This window comes from Lepisma saccharinum, chromosome 12 (genome assembly GCF_977018435.1).
Source record: "Lepisma saccharinum chromosome 12, izLepSacc3.1, whole genome shotgun sequence".
NCBI lineage: Eukaryota > Metazoa > Arthropoda > Insecta > Zygentoma > Lepismatidae > Lepisma > Lepisma saccharinum.
The window spans coordinates 40,682,348-40,708,558 of record NC_139240.1 but is presented as its reverse complement, the minus strand read 5'-3'; the positions used below and the strand labels follow the sequence as shown (position 1 = coordinate 40,708,558).

The 26,211-nt window shown below is 38.3% G+C and overlaps 1 protein-coding gene across 1 annotated transcript in view; it reads right to left on the bottom strand.

Moving 5' to 3' along the window:
• Positions 1-973: 973 nt before the first annotated feature.
• LOC145996311 (serine protease inhibitor dipetalogastin-like) overlaps positions 974-26,211 on the bottom strand; it is a 97,266-nt gene continuing 72,028 nt past the window's right edge. The window contains exons 2-8 of the mRNA XM_083132743.1: positions 19,435-19,587; positions 14,028-14,177; positions 10,518-10,667; positions 6,976-7,131; positions 5,647-5,832; positions 2,123-2,323; positions 974-981 (exon numbers count right to left, since the gene is read on the bottom strand). Coding sequence (XP_082988869.1) covers positions 974-981; positions 2,123-2,323; positions 5,647-5,832; positions 6,976-7,131; positions 10,518-10,667; positions 14,028-14,177; positions 19,435-19,587 — 1,004 coding nt within the window. The remainder of the gene's footprint in view (positions 982-2,122; positions 2,324-5,646; positions 5,833-6,975; positions 7,132-10,517; positions 10,668-14,027; positions 14,178-19,434; positions 19,588-26,211) is intronic.

The following is a 26,211-nucleotide window of genomic DNA, read 5'->3' as shown; positions in this document are numbered from 1 at the left end:
GCCTTCAAATATTAATGTACGTATGTGTATATAGTTATTGTACTTCGGGACGTAAGGCACCCGAAATTGAACCACCTTGGATTGAATTTTGCGAGCTAACGAGCCTTTGGCGTCACGGTCAGTAGAATCCTCTGTGAGGTTTGTGTTGTGTTCTGCCCACTGGCGTACGCAGGATTTTTTCGGAGGGATCTAGAATTGTAATGGATTTGCGTTCTTTTGAGATTGGGTAAGGGGGGAAGAGAATATTCAATAAAATATTTCGAATTACCATTTTTTACCCTCGTTTTAAAAGTTGTTCAATGACAAAAATGACGCCCATCAGCTCCACCTGAGACGAGCCCAATTCTATGAAATACTTTAATATGTTTAGTGTTCATGTAGTTTGTTTTTCAACTGAAAGACTGTGTTGTAATAAGAAACACAATTATGGGCTGAAACTTCCAATTGAGCATTATGCATATTTTCTTCTTCTTTTATTTCTTCCTAATTCTTGTTGATTTAACAAATGAAATTCTATATGTGTAATGTTGTATTGATGTGTAACCATGGAGATTAAAAAAAGTGTTTTGCAGTTTCTAAAAAGTATTATTTAATTTAATTAGAAGACATTTCACGTACTGTTAATTAAAAGTTTACTACATGAAACTTGTCATGTTCAGAGTAAATTAAATTAGGACTATTGCTATACCTGGTCCTAAGGCAATACGTGGCAATAGAAATATAACTATACAAGATTCCCATACCCAAGTAACACAATAGCCGTGCGAAAAGGAATAGAAGAGACAAGAATAAGAATTGCAACCAAGACATGGAGATATGTCCACAATACAGACTAGAAGGCAGAGCAACAATGTTGTCGAAACTTCCAAATATAATAACTTAACCCGCCATGATAAGTCTTGATCTTGATCTGAGCTAAGTGTTGATTATGCGGCTGAATCTTCTGATCCGTTGGATATTAAATATATTAATCCTAATATTCTGCGTTGAGAATGAAAAAGCTTGTGTTACTGGAATAAACATTGCTACCATATCTTGTGCATTTTCACTTTACTTAGTTCAGTGACTTTAATTAGAAATAACTTGATGAGATTTTAATATTAGTTATGTTTCACCCCCTGCATACGCCAATTGTTCTGTCCATGTGTGTTTGTGATTGTGCGTGCAAAGTTGTGCAAGTAAGTACAAATACCGGGTGGCCAGAATTAAAGTTACCCAACTCAGAGCCCTCTGTAGCCTGTTTGAGGCATCGGAGAACTCTGAAATTTGGTGAATCCGCTATGCAGACCATGGGGAAGGATGGCGATAAAAAAGTTCAATTTTTCGCCACCACGTTGAAATGTGGCGCTGTGCTTCCATGATGGGTTGTAATAATGACGTAAACTGCTCCAATTGGTTATGGATTTGCCTTTACCTTGCAATCTTGCAATAAACGAGAGATTATTTTCTCGCACCTTCCAGCCACTAACAAATGTCTTTCTAATTAATAACTCAGCTAAATCACTTAACGTGATTATTTGTAGTCACGGCAAAGATAATGGTAAGCAAATTGTGCACCGCAATATTCATTATTTTTTATTCTACATCCTATGTTGTTTTAAGGAATGAAACTATGTTGGTTCGAAGCAGGCATTGCCCTCTGCTTATTGACGTCATTATTTCAATTCATTTTCATCACATTGTGTAATACAGACCGAATGAAAATGGTGATGGACAATTCGCCTACTGTTTCTTTTGCCGTTGGGTGTAGAACCCATCATGGAAGTACAGCACCACATTTCAACCTGGTGGCGGAAAATTGAACTATTTTTTTATCGCCATCCTCTTTCCCATGGTCTGCATAGTGGATTCACCAAATTTCAGAGTTCTACGATGCCTCAAACAGGCTACAGAGGGCTCTGAGTTGGGTAACTTTAATTCTGGCCAGCCGGTATGTTCCAAATCTTCTACAATTCGGCGTTTATTGGTGTGCACAAAGAGTTCTGCATTCTATTTGCAATATTCGAAAAATAACACCCATTTGAGTAACTGTTACAAAATAAATTGTTCCACATTTTTTATAAGTTCGTCTCAAAATTGAGTTTTCCACCTGAAAGAATAGCCTTGATGTAAATACACTTACGTCCAAATATTTTCTTCCTTGCTTCACAGAGATCATCCATGCTGTCGTAGGTCTCTCCATCAGAACCGCAGATAGTGATGTTTGCGTATAAGTTTTTGTGAGAACGGGACGGGATTCCACTATATTGACAATGGGAATATCGCTCGTATTCTTCATCTTCTGGGTCATCCTCGCAGCTACTGGACTTGGTCAGTGTGAGTTCTGAAGGAAGGAAAGCAAGCGCATTAATGAATGTGGAACGATTCGGCACGAGTTATTATCTGAATTGGCACTGCATTTTCCAACTCAAAGGGTATTAATTCATAGATGGGCCTATCTGGACAATGTTAGTCTAATTGTCGTAACTTCGGGTTCCTTTTTCACGTAAACTATTCGGTATATGAAGGTGAAATTTTAACATTATGTTCTCTGAGTATTCGTTATGACCAGGGAATGTGCCAAAAGAGTGTAAGATATGTAAATATATATTTAGTTGTTGTCATCAAAATATGGAATTAAATACGGACTTAACAATTGTCAAAAATGGCAATTTTCATTAATATAGCATGAAATAATGGAGATATATTTAAAATATGCAATGGATTTCACTGCGAAAGCTTGAGCTTGCATTGTCTATTTTTGACAAGAATGTTACAATGACAGATGCATTGTCTATTGCCAAGATTTAAAATAAACAGAGTACAAAACGAACAGAATACAGATGAAAGGGAGATCTTGGTATTTAATACAAAAAGAGAAAATGTAGTATTAGCATGAAAATGGAATATATGCCAGAAAATGTTTGAAAATATGGACATTATATGTAAAAATAACTCAAATATGTGCTAAAAGCTAATATATGTAAAAATGTGAATAATGAATACAGCATTTTTGGATATTACATGCCAAGATTGATTGATTTGCTTTATTTTGCTTCGCTTTTTATGCCACTTTTGGTTAATTACCAAAAAATTGGGATGAGTGATGGTGTGATTAAATTTATGAATCGACACTCTCAAACATCTATGGCCAGGTCGGGATTCGAATCCGGGACCCCTGGCGTCGTAGCGCAATGTGATGCTAACCACTTTTTTATTACTTTGATTTAACTATTTACAGCTAAGTGGAACAACCTTATTTCATGAAATCTAAGAAATCAAGTGGTCCAGATGAAATACCCTCATATATTTATAAAGATTTCAGGTGCCACCTTTGAAATCTAGAAGATTAATAAAAAAAAGAAGAAGTAAAGCACAGGGGAACACTTTACCTTTTTTTATTTTTATTAATCTTCTAGATTTCAAAGGTGGAAAATCTACAAGTAAAAAATTATAAGAAATTCTATTTAATACTGCTGAACGATTATACTTTTTAAAATACAAATATCGTAAAAATTTAAACTGAATTCGTTCAATATTATCTGAATGTACTTGATAAAATGGATCCCAAATTTCACTTAAGTATTCAAGTCTTGAACGAACGATTGCATTATATAGGTTCATTAAAACTTGCGTATTCTTAAAATCTTTAGTTGACCTAATTATAAATCCAAGACGTTTATATGAATCCGAGCAGATATAAGAATAATGATGTTTATAGTTTAGGGGGTGTGGGGGTAACGCCCCACACTTTCTTGATCCGGTCGTGAGTGGGGGTGATGTGATCAGCATCACGCCCCTGACCGCCTTTACCCCCCAGGGTTTCCCCCAGGTACCCATGTTATTCGACGCTGGGTGGGCGCCGGGGCCGCTTCCACCGTTAGAAAAGTTCCCGGATTTGAACCGGCCGGGGATCGAACCCGGGACCTTGAGCATGGTAGTCAGACGCGTTACCGACTGAGCCACCGCGGCCTTTAGAAGATTAATAGCTCAATATTTTATACTTTATAAGATTATGAATTACTTAATAGATTCACCTGAAGTGTTGCAATATTTTAAACTTAATGTTAAGCCAATAAATTTTAGGTGTTTGTTTCCTTTTTTTATTGATAAATCGAGAAACAATATACATAAATCTTCAGTTTTTATCAGACTATGCACAAATTATAACAACCTTGAAAGTAGACTTCGCGCTTCCTTTTATAACATATAGCTCAATAATAAAAAGACATATATTGTCATTGCCTAATCATTGAAATTCACAGTAAATTTGATTGAAGCTGTGTTTGTATTATATTATTTTTATCGATACTATGTATTTAAAGTCATACCTTATTTACTCTCATATGGATTTGATATTTGTACAAATTGTGTAATTAAACTTAGTGTTCATCGTCTATTGTGCGATGTATAATATGTTTGTATCTGAAAGTATTTAGCAGTACTCTGTTGTGATTGTATTATATTGTGTGTGTATTTTGTTCTGTTACTTTGTGTAACATACCTACTGCCATTTTTATCTTTTTTTTATCTTTTGCTTTGTATTTTGTAATTCTGTAATTCTGTTGTTTTGTAGTTTTGTATTTTTGTAATTTTTAAAATGTACATTTAATCTATATTATAAATATTTTTAATATGATCCTTTGTAATTGGAACTATTGGTTCTGTTAAGGATCTTTCGCTAAATAAATAAATAAATAAATAAATAAATTACATATCAAGGTTATTGCATACTAGGATACAGTACATTTAAAAATTTCGCATATAAAAATGTTCTTTTGATTGACGACCTAGTTTGAAATATGTGGTGTAAGTAATTCACAAATTGTGTGTAAAAGTCAGGTTGCTGATAGGTGGAGGCAAACCAAGCATAATGCCTCAGTAACCACTGTACACTGTTCTGTTTCATTCTTGGGTAATAATTAAAGGTGGGAAACAGCAGGTGATCAACTGTTATATTCCTATCGCTTGTGCGACATATTAAGCCCGGTATCCACTTGTTGCAAACCAGCGTAATGTATCCCCGTTCCGTATCAATTTATTCGAAAAAACTTGCAACGCTCCGTTTCAAAATTTGAGAAAGGATACGCAACGGACCCGATCGCTCATTGGCGTTTTTTCCCCGTCACATCAAAGGAAGGATACGATACGCGGTGGAGGCGCAGTGTGGACGGGCATGTGCCCGTTCCGTTGCCTCTTTGCATCATCCTTCAATGTGTAGTGAGCTCTGTGGATGACAGTACGTCCCATTGTCAATTTATTTTCCTTATTATCTGTATTATGGAGTGGGATAAGGAAAATACTATTGCATTTATTGATATAGACGACACTTGACAATGAGAAAAACATCACGTTGTCGATAAGTACTAAGTAGGCCAGATGTAGTTTGTTTCTTGTACAGTAAAATACACGTAAACATGGTTCAAACTACCATATAACTAATTTTAATGTATGGCCGTACTGTTTATAGAATTTATTGGTCTTTTTTGCATTACTTCGGTTCGTTCGGCCTACGGTTCGGTCCCAAGGTGGCCGAACTAGAGGGCGCCTATACTGTACCGGAAACTTGTCCCCGCGAGTTTCTGGCGATGTGTGACGTGTTTTTACCCTTTAAGTTACCTCCCTCCTCAACCTCCAGACACACGTCTAATATTTACCAGTACTCACCAGAGTTGGCGCTATTCTTCTTCTGACAGACAAATTCGAATGGGTTTTCATATGTTTCGCCGTCACTCCCACACACAGGACTGTGAGCTGGTCTGAGCCTTGCAACAGTACAAGGATCATCTCGTTTCTCTGCAGCGTCCAGCATTTCCTGGGCTGTACACTGTCCACTGTGAACTATCTTCAACCCTGGCACAGAGAAAGAATAGCAGAACGTTAATTTTGAAATAAACGAACTGGGGAATTAATTAAAACACCCTAAGTATTATTCCCGCGAACACATGTTTTTATCTTGGAACTGCAACTTTCCCCTCTCACTTCCTTAGTTTTTTTTCCAGGATGTATTTCAAATTGAATCACGTTAGTTAGAATATATAGAAAATCCAACATGATTAAAGTTGTTGAAATATAATCAATTCAATAATGAAAGTGTGACCTTTCATTGTATATATACGACTACATACTGCACAATTCTTTACCGAAAAGGATTTCGTCAATTAAAAATACAGTTATTAACTTCGTCAATCAATAATACCATTATTAACTTTACTAACTGAAGTTTCAAAACATACGACACTGGTCTTAAAAATTTTAGAATATCACAACTCTTCTTATGCTTCTTAGTGCTCCTATCTTCTCGTCTGATAAAATATATTTCTTTCTCCGCTTTACACATTTCAGGTTATTTCCTAAGAAACATGTCATTATACCTTACTGCCTCAGCCTTTAATGGTTTTATGAGGTCTGCCACTTTTGGATGTGGTCTACCAGCTGAGTGTTGATATTCTGGCTTCCTCAGGTTGCTAGTTGAATTACCTGTCTCCTGGATTTGCAATTATTACATGTAATTATTTTTATGTGCTCGCAATTAGGACCAACTGTTTGCAATTAGGATACAACCTAGAGCCCGTTGCGTCAGCTAAGGAAAGGGGCTGCTACTCCAGTACTCCACGTGTGCTGGAATCAGCGAAAACAAAACTTTTTTACTGTCGTACAGAGGCACATTACATCCAGGGAACTGGCCCTGGTGACCTCAGGCTTCTCCGCTAGATTGAAACACAGATATCTGGGGTTGAAATTTAGCAGTGCCATCTCTTGTAAATCGTTTGGTCTACAGATGAAGCAAAAGTGCGAGCAGCGCCTCTCAGCGGACACTTGAAAAACTTCTTGCGGATAATAATTCATAGCGAAGAAGTTTTGCTACCTGTGTTCAAATATCTGCACATAATATGTTTTATCTGTGACAGCACATTGGAACACCCAACCTTGAGCTCTCACGACGAAAGTCTCTGACGACAACAAAAAGACAAGAGAAAACGAAAGAAAACTTACCTGGATTGTTTGACAACAGACAGCGCACTTCTTCAGCACTTGTGTACGTGATACCATTTGAACCACACACTGGTTCTCCGGAGCATGCGAGAAATCTGCATAGTTTACGTGGTCGATGTGGATCGAAACATTCGCCTTCAGTGAAGTTGCTCACATCTACATGGCAAAATATGTTATTGTCTGGTGTAATGAAAGTATAATTTCAATTTATTGATTTGCTTTATTTTACTACGCTTTTTTGTGCCACTTTTGGTTAATTTGCGAACATGGGGATGAGTGATGACATGGTGAAATTGATGAATGGACACTCACAAACATCCATGCCCAGGCCGGGATTCGAACCCGGGACCCCTGGCGTCGCATAATTGCAATTGTATAATAATAATAATAATAATAATATCTGTAGAAAATATAGCAAGATATTTTAGTGATTTCTGAGCATGACACCAACACTCAGATGGGTAATTAGAATTTTTTAAACTTGCAGGTTGTATAATTATTCCAGTAATGATAATCGTTTATTTTAAGTGTTGAGCACAGTATGAAACCTAATATAGCACTAAGTCAAATACAAAAGTACAAAGTTACACGAATAAAATATTTGTAGAGGGTGGCAGGCCATTAATAAAACTTTATTAGTAGAAATAATAAAGGCAATAATAATTATCAGCACGGTTATAATTGTCATTTTACAATAATAGGTATTATAAGTTATTAAAAATAATCCAATTTTAATCAAAATTTATTGTTGTTATAATTATTATAATTATGTAAATGGAGGGACTTTACTACTTGATCCACCGTATGAGTGACATTTTTCTTACATTTTGTAGTTAGTGTACTGACATTCATAGATACTGTATTTTGTTATTAACTTTTATACATTCTGTTAAAAAAATACTTTAAAAGTTAGGGGCAAATTTTACTCATAAAATTTATATTGTGTGACCTCTCACAAACAAAACTATTAATTTTGGGAGCTGTGGATCCATTTATTCTTTGCATTAAATTGTAGAATATAAAAATATAATCTGGTTGCTCTATTATACACTAAACGTTTTTCGCTCTAATATTTAATCTTGCTAAGTAAGTAAAATTAATTACCACTATACACTATTTAAATGAGATATTTACAGGATTTCGGGGGGCTTCGGCCCCCCTCCCACTGTTTAATTTGCGAAGATGGGGATGAGTGATGATATGATGAAATTGATGAATGGACACTCACAAACATCCATGCCCAGGCCGGGATTCGAACCCGGGACCCCTGGCGTCGGATAATTGCAATTGTATAATAATAATAATAATAATAATAATATCTGTAGAAAATATAGGAAGATATTTCAGTGATTTCTGAGCATGTCACCAACACTCAGATGGGTAATTAGAATTTTTTAAACTTGGAGGTTGTATAATTATTCCTGTAATAATAATAATAATCGTTTATTTTAAGTGTTGAGCACAGTATGAAACCTAATACAGCACTAAGTAAAATACAAAAATACAAAGTTACACGAATAAAATACATAAGCTGTAGAATAACATAACATAACAAGTTAGCATATTTACACTTTAAGTTACAGTTTTGAACGAGATCTATTATATGTCTGATACTAATAATTGTTTATTGTTATATAATATTGTTCAATTAACTGTGTATTGTTCTAATAATAATATCTATTTAAGTGATGATCACGATTAAACAACCAGGTATATCACTATGTCAAAATTGGTTATACAAAATTATAAAATTGAATACATAATTATAAAATAAAACAGTCGATCCTACAATCTTATATATATATATCATCATAAATTCAAATTGTAGGTTTCAACAAGATCAGCTACTAAAGCTCTGGCCTTGTTTAGGCATGTGAGAATTGAGATATACCTATGGGAATATCAGGGAATTTTATAAGCTATATTATTCAAAAAGTATTCACTGTCAACTTGGAAAGTTAAGATCTTCGCTACAAAATTTATCATTTTCATTTTTCTTCTTTCTTCTAAGGTAAACATATTGAGCATTCAGAGTAATGTTGGTCATAGTATTTTTTTTTTTAACTTTGTGCATAATAACCTGATAAAAAGTTTTTGAACTGATTCAACTTTTTGAAGGTGACTGGTTGCAGTAAGAAACCATAATTCATTTGCATATTCAAGAATAAGACGAACTATCGTTTTATACAGGTATATTAAGGCATCTTGTTTTTTAAAAACTAATAATACTAATAATAATTTATTAAGTGGGTAAGGTTAAACTTGAGGTTACTCTGCTACATAACCTTTCCATACTACTTGGCACATATCCCCTGCCAGTGTAATGTTACACAACAACGCCTTCCAATAAAATCTATAAACACAAGAAATGATTATAAAGAGAACATTTATTGAACTACTGTAATATTTGTTATAATTAATATTATTTCCTCGCCCTTTCGAGGAACTCATGCAACAACACATTAGGCACCATGTTTACAGGAAACATACGTTTGGCAACAACAGCTAGCAGACGACAGACCACGTACTGACAGGAACTGTACCAGCACTGGACTTGTAATAACTACATAATGACTCACTCACTCAAATCATATTCTTAAGAAATATTTTCCCCAAGCATTCACGATTTGCTATCGCACCGTTACCTCTAGTGATTTTTTTTCATCCTTTGTAATTATATTTTCCTTCACTTACTAGTCTATAGTGGAACCACAAGAAAAAAAAAAACCCTGCGCAAACCCGCGACTCCTGTGCACCATACTCCCGTGTGGAGGGGTGGGGAGAGTGAACCATGCTTCCTTATGGCCCGAGCTGAACGGAAGAAGGGAAAGCTGCGCGGGGACTTTTCGTCCAAGGTTCTTTCCTTGTGGTCGCTCTACAGATACCTAGTTCCAAGATAGTTGTGGGTTTTTGTGAAACTATACTACCTACCAGCTCACTGATCAAGTAGTAATTCGAATGAGTGACAGAGGAATTGATGAATATGAAAGTGTGGTTGGGGTCACAGAGATTTGAGAGCAACGAGGAGCTGATGGACGGGGTTAGTAGATGGTAAATGAGTTAGTGCCTGTAGGTGTTTAGTATTTACAATTCATTTGCATGTATTTAGAATTCATGTACATAATTTAGAATAAATTTGCATATCATTAGAATAATTTAGATTTATGTATCTGCATATTTATAAGTTTTATGAATTTTTAATTATTTATTTTTTGAAAAATTCTAAGTACATGCAAATCAATTATGAATACTAAACACCAACAGGCACTAACTAATTCAACAACTACTTGGTTTCGGGAGTGGCTGAGTTCCCTGGCGACAACCTTCTTGGACGAGGGCATACAAGAGATGGTGCCACGCTACGACGAGTGCCTGAATTCAGATGGCAATTATGTTTAAAAATAGCACATGTATGCGTGCAACTTTTGTGCATAATAAAGTTTAGTTGTCTTTATATCGGTTTTACTTCGTGCCTCCCGGAGGTTGATTTCCGATATGTAAATACACTGATCCAGAAACAGAGATTCGATGCAGATACTTACTACCATGACCCCCATCGGAAGAGTGCTTCTTGTTATAGCACTCCATGGCCTCTTTGTTCGCGAAAGTCATGCCTGTATGGTCACACACTGGCTTGTAGAAAAAGTTGTAGTTGTCGCAGAGGCAGTCTCCCTTGTACTTCATCTTGATTTCTGTGGGGATAAGAGAAGGAAATTTACATTAACTTATAATCTCTGATTGGATAGTAGGAATGTTTGCAGGGTTTTTCTACACACATTTGCCTATATTTATTTACAATTCAAGCGTTCTCATTGACAGGGGCCTATCTTATGGGGATTTTGTATTGCTTCGTCAGGTGCTTATGGAGGCAGAGAATAGCAGGTATGCAAATCAGAAACTTTTATTCTTCTTTGTTTTGTTCAAATAATTGTATGTTTTTCTGTTTAGATGGTTCGCATCCAAGCGACACGTTGTAGCGCTTATCGCATCGGTCTGAAATCTCCCATTCAGAAAAGGGTCCAGTCCGACAATCACCTCGTGCAGCTTGTCGTGTAGGTATTGATTACTGAGGGGTCCGCGTCCAAGCGACACGTAACGTTTGTCGCCTGTGGCGCCGCGTGTCGCTTCGGTCTGAGAGTCCCTTAATGGATTGATTATGCAAATACTATAATCAAAATAATATACGACTTATCTTTAAATAAACAGTTAGATGTGGCAATTTTTCAAACACTATAACAAAGGCTCTAACGAGATGGAGAGCCTACACTTCACCCACCTCCCGCCAGAATTATAACCTCCGCCTACACCAGGCCCTGGTTAACCGTGGATATCCCTCCATCCTGGTCACCAAGCAAATATCGCGAGCTGCCTCACATACCACTACCACCAAGAAACCTGCTGCCACCAACCCACCTGCACTCATCACCCAATATCATCCCCACCTCAACAAAATCAGGCACACACTGCACACTCTTCTCCCAATTCTCCACAGTGATCCTGAAACCAAAAACATATTTCCCGACAAACCCAGGGTGGTTTTCAAACGCCCCCCCCCCCCCCAACCTCCAAAACATCCTGGTCCACAACACTCCTTCACCACACATCCAACACCCCCCTGCCCATAAATGCAACCGCCCCAGGTGCAAGACCTGCCCCATCCTCATCACTTCTCACACCCTCCAGGTGCACACGGCCACTGGCAAATTTACCCTCCATCCCAAAGGGACCTGCCATGCCTCAAACCTTATCTACATCCTCACCTGCAACATCTGTGGTGATTTTTACCTGGGGAAAACATCAATGGCACTCAACCTCCGCATCAATAACCACCGCTCCTCCACCCACAACCTGGACTTCACTGTCGCCGTCCACACCAACCACCACAACATCAGTTTCAACGACTGCTTCCGGGTAGCGATTATCCATCTCCTACCCCAACCAGCCAACACCTCTGTTCGCAAAAGATGGGAGAGGGCCTATATATCGGCCATGAGTGCAACCACTCCACCTGGCTTGAACAAGGCCACTCAGTAATGCCCATCCCTCCTGCCCTCCCAGCTCATCCCACACACTCACAGTTTACGACGAGCCTGGTGACGAAACAGTGTTTTTTCGTTCTACGCACCGCTTCTTCTTCGATGGGGACCTGGCAACTCTGCAGTGCCCCAACTTCCGGCTCCGTCTATTTCTCCTCACACTGATTATGCTATGAAATTAGCGAAAATTTTGAATTTTTCTACTGTCCGGTGAGTGTTTCCTTTCACCTTCTTTGATTTATATATATATATATATATATATATATATATATATATATATATATATATATATGTACGTATGTAATTCTTGATCTCATGTTCACAAAGCAACATGTAAGGGCCTAGAGGTTAATTCACCCCCTATAAAAAGTAAAGGAGTTAGGCTGGGTGCAATTGGTCATGATAGAAACAGGTTAGGTTTAAGGGGAACGTGTTGCTACTTCGAATAGCTTCTCCTATGTCTGGTTCGGTTTATCTTGGCCCAGCCAGTACTTTGACTGCCACGCGGGAAACGCGGGGTGGGTGATCTAAGGTCGGGATTTCTCCAACTTTGTCCCCGCACAAAACGGCTCTAGGGCCCACCCAGCCTCAAATCAGATGGTACCGGGAGGGGGGAAGACGGCCGCAGCGTGGTACTGATCACATCACCTCCAAGATGGCCGACATCGAAATTATATAGGGTTCACATACCCTAAATGTGCCTTCAACACACAGTGCTTTGTGCACGGGGAACTTTACCTGTATATATTGTATTTATTTCTGAACCCCTGAGTACCTACGTTTATTTTTTTACATACGCATATACGATCCCTCTACTGTGTCAATGGCTGAGGGCCCCCTAAAGGCTTACTTGTCTCCGGGCCCCCCCGCACTGCAGGGTTTTGCGGCTTGTAGATCCGGCACTGGCTGGAATTGTAAACGTGGATGCATAACTGCATTCTTTTGGGGATGGTGAAATACACAATAAAATATTTCATAATTATTACGGCTTAGTCGATACCACTTTCAGCCGATATTCACACCGATACCTATACTCTTATACCGATTCTTCCCGATACCGATGCTTGAAATTTGTAATAATGAAAAGTGGTTCAACTAAGATTAGTAAGTAATGGCTTCTAATTAAAATCCGAGCGGCCAAAGAATAAACTTCAGGAAATCTAGACTTTTCGCCTCCAGTTGTGGGAGTTTTAAAGTAAAAAAAGGCGGTGTTGCTGCACGCCTAATTTTTATCCAGTCGTACACGACACTTTTTTGCTGTCAAAATGCACCATTCACTCAGGGAGAGGCAGCGAATCGGAGACCAATTAGCTTGTTATCCGGCGGCAACAATTAGGCTTCGCCGTGCTTGGCCTTGTTGAGGGCGCCACCTGTTTCGAAAACGACTCGAAATGAAAAATTTGGCAACGCAGAATACCAGGAGAATTTCCCCTCGCCACGGCAACTGGACAAAGCCGGTTGGTTCAGCGGTTCATGTCACCCTCCATGGCTTTCGACAGAAAAGACAAAAATAGAATTTTGAAGTTTGTTCTTTCGACGAACTGGCTCTATGTGCATGAATATATTAGAGTTTTGCTTTTAAATATGCAAGAGCTACACCAGAATATTAAAATACCTGTTTATAATCACAAAATATAGATTTCCCACAATATTGGTGCAAAATTAACGGAAACTTGGAATTTTGAATAAATTTCCAAGATTATTTCCGGACCCCGTAAAGTTCCATAATGCCGAAAATTATCATCCAGCATCGGTAAATAAAATCCAACCGGTTAATAATTGTTCAAAGACAAAAATTGCATTCGGCGGTTGTTTTAGAGGGGGGGGGGTCGGTTACCACTTTGGTTTTTCCAGAACCCTTTACTGCTTCCATTTGAAAATTTTGATATTCTCAAAATTTCGAGAGGGGGGGATGTAGCCTCATCAGCTCCCACTTCGTACGTCAATGGTCTCGGCCTCTACCACTCGTATTAGACAACGAATTGAATTGTTCTCTTTGCATTCTGTGTACTTTACCTGTTTTCCCGCTTTCGGAAGAACACTTGAGCTCCCAGATATTGTTGTAGGTCTCATTGTTGACGCTACAGACCGGTTTCCTGTAACGGTAACTGTAGGGGCAAGGGTCGAAGGAAAACTTTTCCTCACAGGCACCATCCGTGTAGTTTTCTAGTTGGACGAAAGAAACAGTGTGTTTAGAGGAGAAAATTAATTTCGATTAGCATAACCTAATATAATACCCAGCAGCAACTATTGTTCTACCAAGAAAAGAAAACCCTTTGGCTTCATTGTCGAATCAACCGTCAGCGAGCGAAGGGAGAGTGAGAAATTTACTCGATAGTATTCTACACTCTGTCTAGGGAATCTGTGGAGAAAGCCCGCGCATAACAGTAAAGAAGGGGAGATAGGGAGTGGGTGGAGCAAGGCAGTACGCTGGTAGCTGCAGACGCGTTCATCGCCCTCTTGAATCACCACTTGCGCAGAGACTTGTTTTCGTTCGCTTGTTCCAGAGATTACCGGGACAGGGTTGTGTGTAAATTACATGTAATTTGAAGTAAGTGTACTAAACAATATTTTAGTTCTGCGTAAAAAATATTTTCTAAATTTTTCAAAAAAACATTTCGCCCTAAACGTTCGGATTAATTCAAATGCATAATTCAAAGGGTTACTGACCCTACTGACCCCATACATTTCGTTGTATGTTAAGAGCAATCGCTATTGTAATATTGCTTCGTGCTTTAAGAGCCAAGGATACTATTTTCTGTTCATTAAGGATAAATCAAGTGTTATCTTAGGTTTTTCTGTGATCATGTTGAGGTATGGTAACGCTTTTACGCGTAATTTAACCAAGACATGCCTCATACAGAGTCAGGTCCATATTGCCCATAGTACGTATCCTTACAGATGGTAGGTTTGTTTGTTTGGTTGATTGATTTTCATATAATGAGCCATAGTTTTGTCCGTCATAAAATACGAGGATAAGCCTCTTAACTAAAACAAAACCGAACATGGCCCAAACAAGATGATAAAATAGGTTCGTTAAAAACTTCCTCACTTTAGTTTTAACCTTAATCATTCATTTATTACTTCATATGAACTAAAACTGCCTCCGAAGACTAAAAATCTCCTTACCTATTAAAAGCCGAGGATGTAATGAAGCACTCAGCACATAGTACGACAAAAACAGTACAAGGATTATCCTAGCCGTTAGTCCAGGCACCATTATCAGAGCTAGGAATTTTAGGTGCAAGAATTTGCCAATAAAGGTGCAAAAAAGGTGCCAATTTTTGTACAAAAAAGTGCTAAAATAGGTGCTAATTTTCAGATGTAAAATTTATTGTGAGCACTGCATACATATATGATTGAACTTGTCTGGATAAACACAGAGTATTCTCTGGTTTTAAATTTTAATATAACTAAGCAAAGAAAATTCTCTGATACATTAGAAAGCGACATAAAGGAAAACATGCTTCTTCTTACTTGCTTAGAATTAGTCATCTAGAAAATTGTTAAAATAGATTACATTCAAAATTTCTATGTTCTTCTGAGTGAGGCTACATCTGCGGTCACTAAGCAGATACTTGTAAGTTGAAAAAGAACGTTCAACGTCAACAGACACAAGTCGTGCGTATTTTGTTTTCAATCGGTAATCCACATCCTTGTTGGTTGCGACTTCTTGAACATCAGAGTTTTTGTCTAAACTTTGTTCTAACTTCTCTTTCCCGACCCCTTGCAGCTCTCGTTGGACATCCATCAAAACAGCCCACTGTGCTTCCTTTTCAGGACACTGCTCCTCCAGTTTTGTGATTGCAGTAGTAAGGAAAGAGAAGCCATGTACAATATAGAGTTCATCTTGCAATTCCTGTTTAACTGCAAGTTTTTTAGGCTTTTTCTACAGCTGAGGAATCACGAGGCAAAGCATCTAAAAATGTCGATATTGTATGGAAATGATTGCAAATAAACACTGCAGCTTTTAACCAGTGAGGATGGGAGAGGGTGGTAGTGGAAGTTTCGTAATTTCTACTTACTTCTGTATTCTAGAACAGTGGTTTCCAACTTCAAAAGGTCCGAGGGCCAAAATTATATCCAGCAGTTGATGGCGGCCCGCATTTTTTTTGGGGGGGGGGATTAAAAATTACAAAAACTGTAAGTACTGAACTGAGAATGTAGTACTTACTTTCGCCTGACCTAAATTTCTAAAATGAGGCATTAAAAACAATGGAATCACAAATCAAAATTGAATTATTACAATTTATTTCACGAAAACCCAATACTTATGGATGAATTGAAAGAAATGAAAAACACACCATACAAATAAGAATCCTTCATAGTAAGTGTTCAATGTAAAAATTGAGGCCGATCTGCTTCTTGTATTAAAGTTGGAATGTCCACTTCAATTTCTGTATTTGAAAGTCTCAGAAGTTGAAACAGTGAAGAATCTACCAATCGACTTCTGTAGCGGATCTTGATGAACTTCATTGAAGAAAAAACACTTTCACACGTGTATGTGCTGCCGAACATCGATGTCATTCTTTGCCCAAAACTACGAAGGTTTGGAAAGCGTTCCTTTGAAAGGTATTTGAAAAACTCTGGCCCCTTTTCTTGGCTAGTTTGAAGGAACACATCGCCTTGCAAATCATACAATTCAAGTTGGAGAGAAGCTTCTTGTTCTTCGATGTTAACGCCAAGAGGAATGCTAAATAGCTGGATGCTGCTTTTAAGTTCTTCAAAATCTTTAAATCTGGAGTCAAACGCATCCATTATTTCTTTAATATTTACACTGAATTCAGAAAAGTCCAGTGTTTCTTCATCTTCTGCTAGCCGCCGACAGCTTGGAAAATGAACCAGGTTATTACTCTCCAAAGTAACGTTGAAAATCTTCAGTTTATTACGAAACACATTTATGTTTCCCATTAAATCTGACACCAGCTGGTTTCTTCCCTGCAGTTTCAAGTTCAGTTCGTTCAGATGACCTGTGATATCTGTTATATATGCCAGTTGTTTAAGGAAGTCCATACTCTGAAACTGTTCCTTAACTAAAAATAGAACGTATTTTAATAAAAATACATAAAATTAATGTATTTTGCAAACTGGCTTCCCGGGCCTCAAAAAAAGGCATCGCGGGCCGCATGCGGCCCGCGGGCCGCCAGTTGTAAACCCCTGTTCTAGAACGAGCCTTTTTCAGTATTTTGTTAATGCTAGAAACAAATTCGTTCACATATGTATATTCATCTTTAAGAGCTTCACAAACTCGATGCAAAGCATGAACAATGCAGGTCACATGTTTTAAGTTAGGATACATATTCTTCAGATCAGAAAATGCAGCTAACATGCAAGATGCTTGGTCTGTAAGAACTAACCACACTCTATCATATTTTACGCCCTCCGGCCACAATATATAACATGCATCATTGAAACTTTGCATTACACTTGCATTATCTGTTTTGCCAAGAAAATAAGTTTTTAAAAGCATGGGTCTCACTTGATGTCCATTGAGAGGTGCTACTAAAATGTTCAAAACGTACCTGTTTTGCCTATCTGTGGTTTCATCAACTATGAAATAGACTAGATGGTCAGCTACTACTTGCCTGATCTGCGAGATTTTAGCTTCATAAAGAGGTTGAAGGTAAGATTTCCTTAAGGTGCTCTCATCTGGAACTGACTTCTCAGTATATTTTTGCAAATATTATTTCATGACAGGATTGTTAAGTTTCGAAAGAGGTATACCACACGCTATAAATGTCCTTGCTGTCCCACTCGAAGATGCAAGCGCCTCACCAATGAATTGCTATCGCTTCCCACCTTTACCATCTCGTAGTTCTTTATTCCTGACGTGCTTCCCACTTTGTAGATGCTGCACAACCCGAGTGCGTTGGTGCTTGTCATCAACAGCAATAGAAATATCACACACATCACACATCAGAACAGATCCATCACTCTGAATGCCGTCACCGCTAAACTGTTTAACAATGTCCTGCAGTTTCCCAACATTTACTTTATGTTTTGGCATGGTGAACAAGCAAATCCGATGCATCGATCAGTCGATCACAGACTCCAGTTACCTTGCTCGCTGAGACGGGAGAAGGAACCAAAAACAAAACAGCTTTCCTACAACAATTCGTAAACAATACAGCATAGGACAAAAACAGCACAACTTCTTTTTTTTTTTTTAGCAATTGTAACGCGTCATTGTTGGCACTGTTTGAAGTCCTCGCGCTTACTACATTAACGTCCAAGAACTAAAGAAAGCCGATTCATTGTTGTGCGGTAAACAAGAATCGCATGCCAAGAAGCCGTGCCTCGAATGTGTGTGGGGTTAAACAGTGCGAGAGTTGTATTTAAAAAAATGATAAAGATTCAAAAAGGGCGAAAAGGTGGAAAAGGTTCTGAGATTGTGAAAAAGGTGCAAAAAGGTGCAACCGAAACACCATGAGTAGAGTTCAATACATGCTTATTTTGGGGATGAGTCACTTTTTTACCCATTTTCACACAAAAAAAATTAAGGTGCATCACCTAAAATTCCTAGCTCTGACCATTATACCTCGAATTTACCTTGTACATTGTTTCCCATGACTACCCCATTTTACCCAATCGATTGTCCAAAACGAAAACATTGCATACTTTACAGAAAAATGTTTTTTTTCCTGCCGCCCCTATTTTTTTTATTTTTACACAAACAATCCTGTTTCCTGATAGTCTAATACATACTCAGGACAGAAAAGTTTTTAAGCGTTTGTTTCATTGATAAGTTTGCTTCTTAATTTTATATTATTTATTGTGTTTTTTAACAGTACTGTATTACTATTGTTTCTTTTCGGTTTAAAATGGCTTCTGCTGTACTATTTTTTTAAAAATACATTTTGTATAGTCCACGCGTTTACTTCGTTAACGTTGAAGAACTGAAGGAAGCCGCCACCACGAACACGGGTGGGGTTAAACAGCGGTCGAGTTGTTATCGTCCAATTACACTCAACCTTCAGCCAAGGGGCGCAGCTGTCTTTCTGCTCGTCTACTCCACGTGGAGTCTCAGTCACATGACTGCGGATACGCTGTTGCCGTAGTGTCAATTTGTTGTTTGCAACTTCAATGTGAAGACAGTGGGAGGGACAAGGTGGCGTAGAGTAGATGTGGCAACACTGTGCGTCGAATGTGGTTGCAGCTGGTGAGCGCGCTCCGTTGACTCCAAAGCCAGCCGGTCGTTAACGAAGCTATAGTGTCTACTATAGGTCAAAATATTTTATTGTCCTCATTTTGGATGACTAGCCCCTACTACGGGGAAATGACGTTGACTATTGGGTGTCCTATCAGAAGGTCACCCCTTACATCCCACAACGAATCATTGGGTAAATTTTTCTCCGGTTTAATCGATTTTCTGTTTTTAATAGCAACATATTATTGATGAATTGTTTGAAGGGGAAGATCTTACCTGATGGCGAATAGCTAGAACATCGGAGCAGAAAAGCATTGGCGAAGGTCCGTTTGCTTGTTTGTCCGCAGACTGGCGCCACTGTCGTGTCTTCTTCATTTGGATCACATATGCCATCTCTGCGTTTCAAACCAAATCCCCCGGTAACACAAGCTGCAAGAAAATAGTCTTGGGACAACTTGTCCGAAACAGCGCTTGAAAGGAAGACAAAACATTATTTCTATTACAATAATAACCAGTAGCGCAACAGCCCTTGAGAGCCACGGCCTACCGACTGCCAGCCCTACTCTCACCTGCCCAGGTGGAAGATCATTGTAATTTGAAATTAGGGAGTTACATTACAGTTACGGGGTGACGTGTGGTCAGCACGACGTACCTCCAGTCGCTGTTGTGGGTTTACGTGACCAGTTTACGCTCGTAGCTCTCCAATTTCCTCCCGATGGTGGATGGCCACCGGTCCCATACATTGGCCGAAATATCGGGAGAAAAGTTGTTACGCTTCCCTAAGGAGACTCGAACCGTAGCCAAAGCCTTAACCTTTAAGTGGGTATGTGGGGTGGCCACAATACCCCAGGTCTAAAAATTGTTTAAAAAGATAGTCTTATAAGTTGGCAACACTGTTCATCTTTCCGTTATCTTCATGTTGTTTACTCCTTGAGATGTAGGTCTTTTAGTCGCCTGATTGTTGTGCGCTGGTCCACAATAACAAAGAGCTTCGCTTTCTGGGGTGTTATCAGGACCCCACCTACTTAGTTGCGTATTCTTTTAAACTCTATTTTGCTCGAGTATTGCAATACTTGTGGCTTTTCTTTTCTTGGAAATGGAATTAAAAAAAGAACAGGAACGTGTCAAAAAGTAAAAAAAAAAATAATGAAATAAGGAAATGTCCCTAAAAAATAAAAGGAAAAAGGAAAATTATAAAAATGTCCTTAAAAAGTTTCCAATTTAGTTATTTTCATTATTGGCAATCTTACAACCGTACAAATAATGTAAAATTACATATATTACAATTATAATTGTTAGAATATAACTGTAAGTGTATTTTTTGTGGGGTACCCACTTGTGGACAATTTGGCCACCTACGTACTTAAAGGTTAAGCTTGCGGCCTAGACCGCAGGGCAGACATTGTTTCTGTATTTGTTATAAAAAAAAATGGAACTCCTTGATTTTGTTTTTTATTCTTATGTTTAGTCTTATTCTTATTATTACGTGCACAACAGTAGTCTAAAATTTTTAAAATTTATAATATTCCTCCCATCTTTTCCATTCTCCACACCCCGCACGAAACCCTCGAACAGATAGGAAGGAAGAAGCCCTTCAACTTGCACCAAAGGTCACACACCATATACACAGTGTTACCACAACCTGGCAGAGCAGCCATTGGCTGAAACTCGCCCTCTTAATAAAGAAAATTTATTATTATTATTAAAATTTATTCCACGATTTTCCTTCTCTAGGTGAAAATTTCCCTATCCTGCCCGTTTTCCCTTGTTCTTGTTTTGTTAATATTTTCAACTGTACATTACACTGAGTATGTAGCGTACTGATTCTTTCCTTAATACGAGTATCCTTGTAATATACAAGTTAACGTTGCAAGATTTCAAAAGCACAGCCTGTACTTCTTAAGCTTTTATTTGGGCCTCCCCGATGACGCAGTGGTAGCGTCGTACCCGGTGGAGGCAGTGTTGCCACATGAAGGGAAATTCGAAAAAAAAAATTTAAACGAAATGGGATGAAAAATACCAAAATTCCATGGCAATTTTAAGACACCAAACTCAAAAATAGTACAGATTAGTGCAGATTATGTACTATTTATTACTATTATTTTTAAAGGTGTTTAGTGAAGAGAAAACTGAGTGCAAAAAGGGAAATTTTGCTCCTTGGAAAGGGAAATTATGCCCTCAGTTTGTGGCAACACTGGGTGGAGACACAGATAGTGGTTCGGACCCCACTTTAAACCGTAGGTCCAGTCGCGATTAGCCTTTCTGTGTATGAAGTGTATGAATCTTAAGCTCTTATTTATGAAAGGCGTACAATCGGAGAGGAATCCGATCAGCGCTGAACAGGGGTAAGTGACATACATATACCAGGCTTTAAGTTCTTTAAATAATTCACTTAAATTCTAGTTTAAAAGCTTGTTTTAATAGTTTGCGAAATCTATAATGAGCTATTTTCTACGAGGGTCATTCAGAAAAAAAAGGAATGTTTTGGTGTAAAACACAAACGACAGATGATGTGTGCAAAAATATTATAGACAGAAACTACATACCTTATTCTATGTTTTCACATATTCGCCATACCCATTCAAACACTTATCATAGCATGATACCAGTTTGTTGATTGTACTCGGTTGCCGCCAATGTATTCAACCATGTAGTGACAGCGTCTTTGAGTTCATCAGCCGTGGCATTCATCACGTCAATACCGTGCACTTTCGTTACTTGCTTATAAATTTCACTGGCATGAACTTCTCTTGCTTTCAGGAAATCACACTCCGCACTTGGCAGGATTCTCAATTTTGTGGCACATGTTCAGGGCTCTGCATCGTCTCGCTGCTTGGCTAAAACTGAGGAGGAGTAGGTGGAATGTGCTGTGCTACAGTCGAATGTCCCTTCTTCCCGGAAAGCACTTTGCCACTGCTGATAATCTCAAAGACGCTGTCACTACATGGCTGAATACATTGGCGGCAACTGAGTACAATCAACAAACTGGTATCATGCTGTGATACGTAAGTGCTTGAATGTGTATGGCGAATATGTGGAAAAGTAGATTAAGGTATGTAGTTTGTGTACCATATTTTTTTTACACATCATTAGTAGTGTAATTGGTGATACAACCAGTGCCGGAAATGATGAGCCCCCCTCAAGCAGATTTGTCTACACTTAAAACTAGCTCAACATGCCCATATGAACTTTTTGCTCAAGTGTGGAACCCCGTCTAATCCAAGTTTTTTGTAAAAATGCCCTCGGGAAGTTCCTGTGAAATGATGAGCCCCCTCAGATTGATTTGTCCACACTTACAAAAGGCACTTCTGTCAGATTGTTGTCCATAATCCTGTCAAAAATATGCCCCTCTTGATATTTTTTTTGCCCACACCTAAAAGTAGGCCACACACACACACACACACACATATACGTGCATATGCTACCTTGTGGGGACTCTGTTAGTGCACATACACTGTGGGGACCGGGGGAAATCACAGTCGTAGTCTGATGTGTTTGTTGAAATCATGTGACAAATAACACAGTAAAACTATAAACTCCCGAAAATTAAAAGTAACCTACATTGTGAGCAAATTATACAAGAAAAACGTTTCCTATCCTTGTGGGGACACCAGTACCCACAAGGCCTGTGAAATCAGGTGGCCTCGGGTCCCCACAAGGTCCATTAGATTCATGAAAATTTGCACATACACTCCATACACACGATTGATTCTGTACAGACGCTGTGGGGACCGATGTGTAAATAAGTTTGAAAATGCTACCCTGTTGGTAATTGACAATAAAAGAGAGGAAATACTTTTAGTCTCTGTCGATTTTTGCAGTTTTTGTCGTTTATGATATTTTTCATAAACAAAATCGTAAATACTTGTCCTGCAGAGAATAAATCACTGGAAAAGAGAAACAGATGTTACATGAAATAGGAGAGATCTGACGGACACAAGAGTACTGGGAAAATTATTTTGGATGTAATTAAATGACTGACAAAAAAGGTTAGCAAAATAATTATAATAACGAGTGTTGTGCTATTTTGGGAAGAAATGCAAACTTTTGTCTTTTAAAATGAAGACAAAAAGTAAAAAGCTACATACCAAGCGGATTACAAATAATAATAATAATAATAATAGTAATATTAACGATAATAATAATAATGATCATAATAATTATAATACCATGTGATACGATGTGGAAATCAAGCAGAGGGATATAGGACTTGAAATCGATTCAATAAAGTTCTGAGTTCGATTATTTTCTTCCAGTGTCCCTTCATCAATGTTATCTAATTGTCACGATTAGCCAAAAAAGCCAGAAAGAAACGATGCAAAATGTGATATATATGCAAAAAGTATCTTCCATTGTTCTCACAAACTATTTGTGTTTAATTTATATACATTTCGAATCATGCTTTGCTTTAAGTTAAATGTTAATTTGCATCTAACATTACAATGCTGACCAAGGCATTAAACAAGGCTCAACAGTGTTACTAAATTAAATTAGTCAATATTTTAAAAAGTGCTTTTACTAGGGATATAAATTCTGATGGAAAATCGAGTAGTGTCCCTACAACGTTGTTATCTTCCATTGGAAATATATAGTGCGCTCAAGGGTATACAAGCTCTTATAAATTTTCTAAGCGGAATAGGGGAGGGGTGTATCATGGGCAAAGCCAATATTATTTTCAAGGAAGCTAAACTGTAACTTTACACGCCATGAAAATACTAACAGTAACTGTTATTATTATTATTGATTTATGTACATTTTTAATTTATGATAATATATTATTCTTTTATGCATTATTTACATCTCACAAATTCAATCAATTTACTTTACGTGCTCGGATGCTTTGAAATAAGGAAGTCATGGTTTCAATTCGCGATAGAAATTCGATATACCTTTAAGAAACTTTTCGCTCCACAAGCTTACCTTTTTGTTGTTGAAATGTATTATGTGCTCACAACGTATATTACTGCCGATCCAAAGCGAGTAGTGTCCCCACAAGGATGATATCTTCCGTTGAAGAAGTGTTTGATGTCCTCACAAGGTTTATTACTTCTGATGTAAAGTGGGTAGTGTCCCCACAAGGTTACTATCTTCTGTTGAAGAAGTGTATGATGTCCCCACAAGGTTTATTACTTCTGATGCAAAGTGAGTAGTGTCCCCACAAGGTTACTATCTTCTGTTGAAGAAGTGTATGATGTCCTCACAAGGCTTATTACTTCTGGTGCACAAGTGAGTAGTGTCCCCACAAGGTTACTATCTTCTGTTGAAGAAGTGTATGATGTCCTCACAAGGTTTATTACTTCTGATGCAAAGTGAGTAGTGTCCCCACAAGGTTACTATCTTCTGTTGAAGAAGTGTATGATGTCCCCACAAGGTTTATTACTTCTGATGCAAAGTGAGTAGTCTCCCCACAAGGTTACTATCTTCTGTTGAAGAAGTGTATGATGTCCTCACAAGGCTTATTACTTCTGGTGCACAAGTGAGTAGTGTCCCCACAACGTTACCATATGCTGTTGAAGAAGTGTATGATGTCCCCACAAGGTTTATTACTTCTGATGCAAAGTGAGTAGTGTCCCCACAAGGTTACTATATTCTGTTGAAGAAGTGTATGATGTCCTCACAAGGTTTATTACTTCTGGTGCACAAGTGAGTAGCGTCATCACAATGTTGTTATCTTATGTTGAGGAAGTGTATGATGTCCTCAAAAAGTATAAAAGTATAGGGGGCTTAAAAAATCTCGAAGGAAGGAGGGGCGACATAACGCACGACTGCGCACGTGCGAGGTTTTACCCCACATGTGTGTGGCTTGCAGGTGCAAGTGTGTGGCTTGTATGGCCCAGCCATTAGATAGATCATTTTTTGGTCCACTGAAGTCGTTTTATTCATCTGTGTGTGATAAATGGATGAGTAACCATCCGGGTCGCCCAATCACAGTTTTCCAAGTGGCATCTATTTTTACAAAGGCATATGGGAAGGCAGCTACAGTTGGGAATGCCATGAAGGGCTTTGAAATGACTGGATCATGCCCTTTCAATCAAGACATCTTCACTGAGGACGATTTTCTTCCCTCTACTGTGACAAATGTATCAGCTAAAACTCCAGGTGAGCAGCCTTCAACAAGTGGGGTTAACAATACTGGATCATACGGGCACATTTCCGTTAACCAGATATCACCACTTCCACGTGCAGAGCATATTCAGCACCGCCGACGAAATACAAGGCAGTCTCAGGTGTTAACTGGATCTCCATTCAAAGTCAACTTGGAAGCCTCGTTGCTTGAGAAGAGTAAGAAGAAAGTTCAGGGGAAACAGAAACCGAACATCGTTGTTGAAGAAGATGTAGCAAGCAGAAAACGCCAGAAGAAAGAGTACAATTGCCCAGGTTGTAATGAGAAGTACAGCGATCCTGCAGTAGAAGATTGTATCCAGTGTTCCATATGTGACGAGTGGTGGCATGAAAATTGCACCTAGTATGAAACAGGAACCTTTATTTGTGATTTGTGTTAGCGATTCCTAACCCAAGTGCAGGACGGGATTCACTGTGCCTACTGTTAGAATACCACGAGAAATGTTTCCATACGATAGAAGAACTTTTAAAGGTGATTTGTGTTTCTTTTTATACAAATGTGACTCTGTGTGGAAAGTGCGCATTCTTACCCGAACTTGATCGCAGTCTTACTCCGCGGTGCGGGTAAGACTACGCATTTGCATGGTCACGGTTTTGTAATTGTTTCATGCAGAAATATTGTTCATTCAGCTTTCGGAAATTTACTGTGAGTTAGCAAAGGATAGTGTAATGTGTATTGCTTTTTTCATGTGTGTCTGTAGTTTCATAGCTTGAATATAAAATTATGAACTCAAACTGCGAGGTCTTGCCCCACCTTACTCTATATCTAAGGAGGAGGCAACTGTGAATTCATTATGGCGGGGAAACAAATATGTTTTTATTTTTTTTTCGCTTTGGAAGATTCCTTCCACTGCAACTGCTTACTCATGATATCCGATTAACTGTAAACATGTTGAAGGGAAAGAATGGCGCCACATATCATGGAAGAAG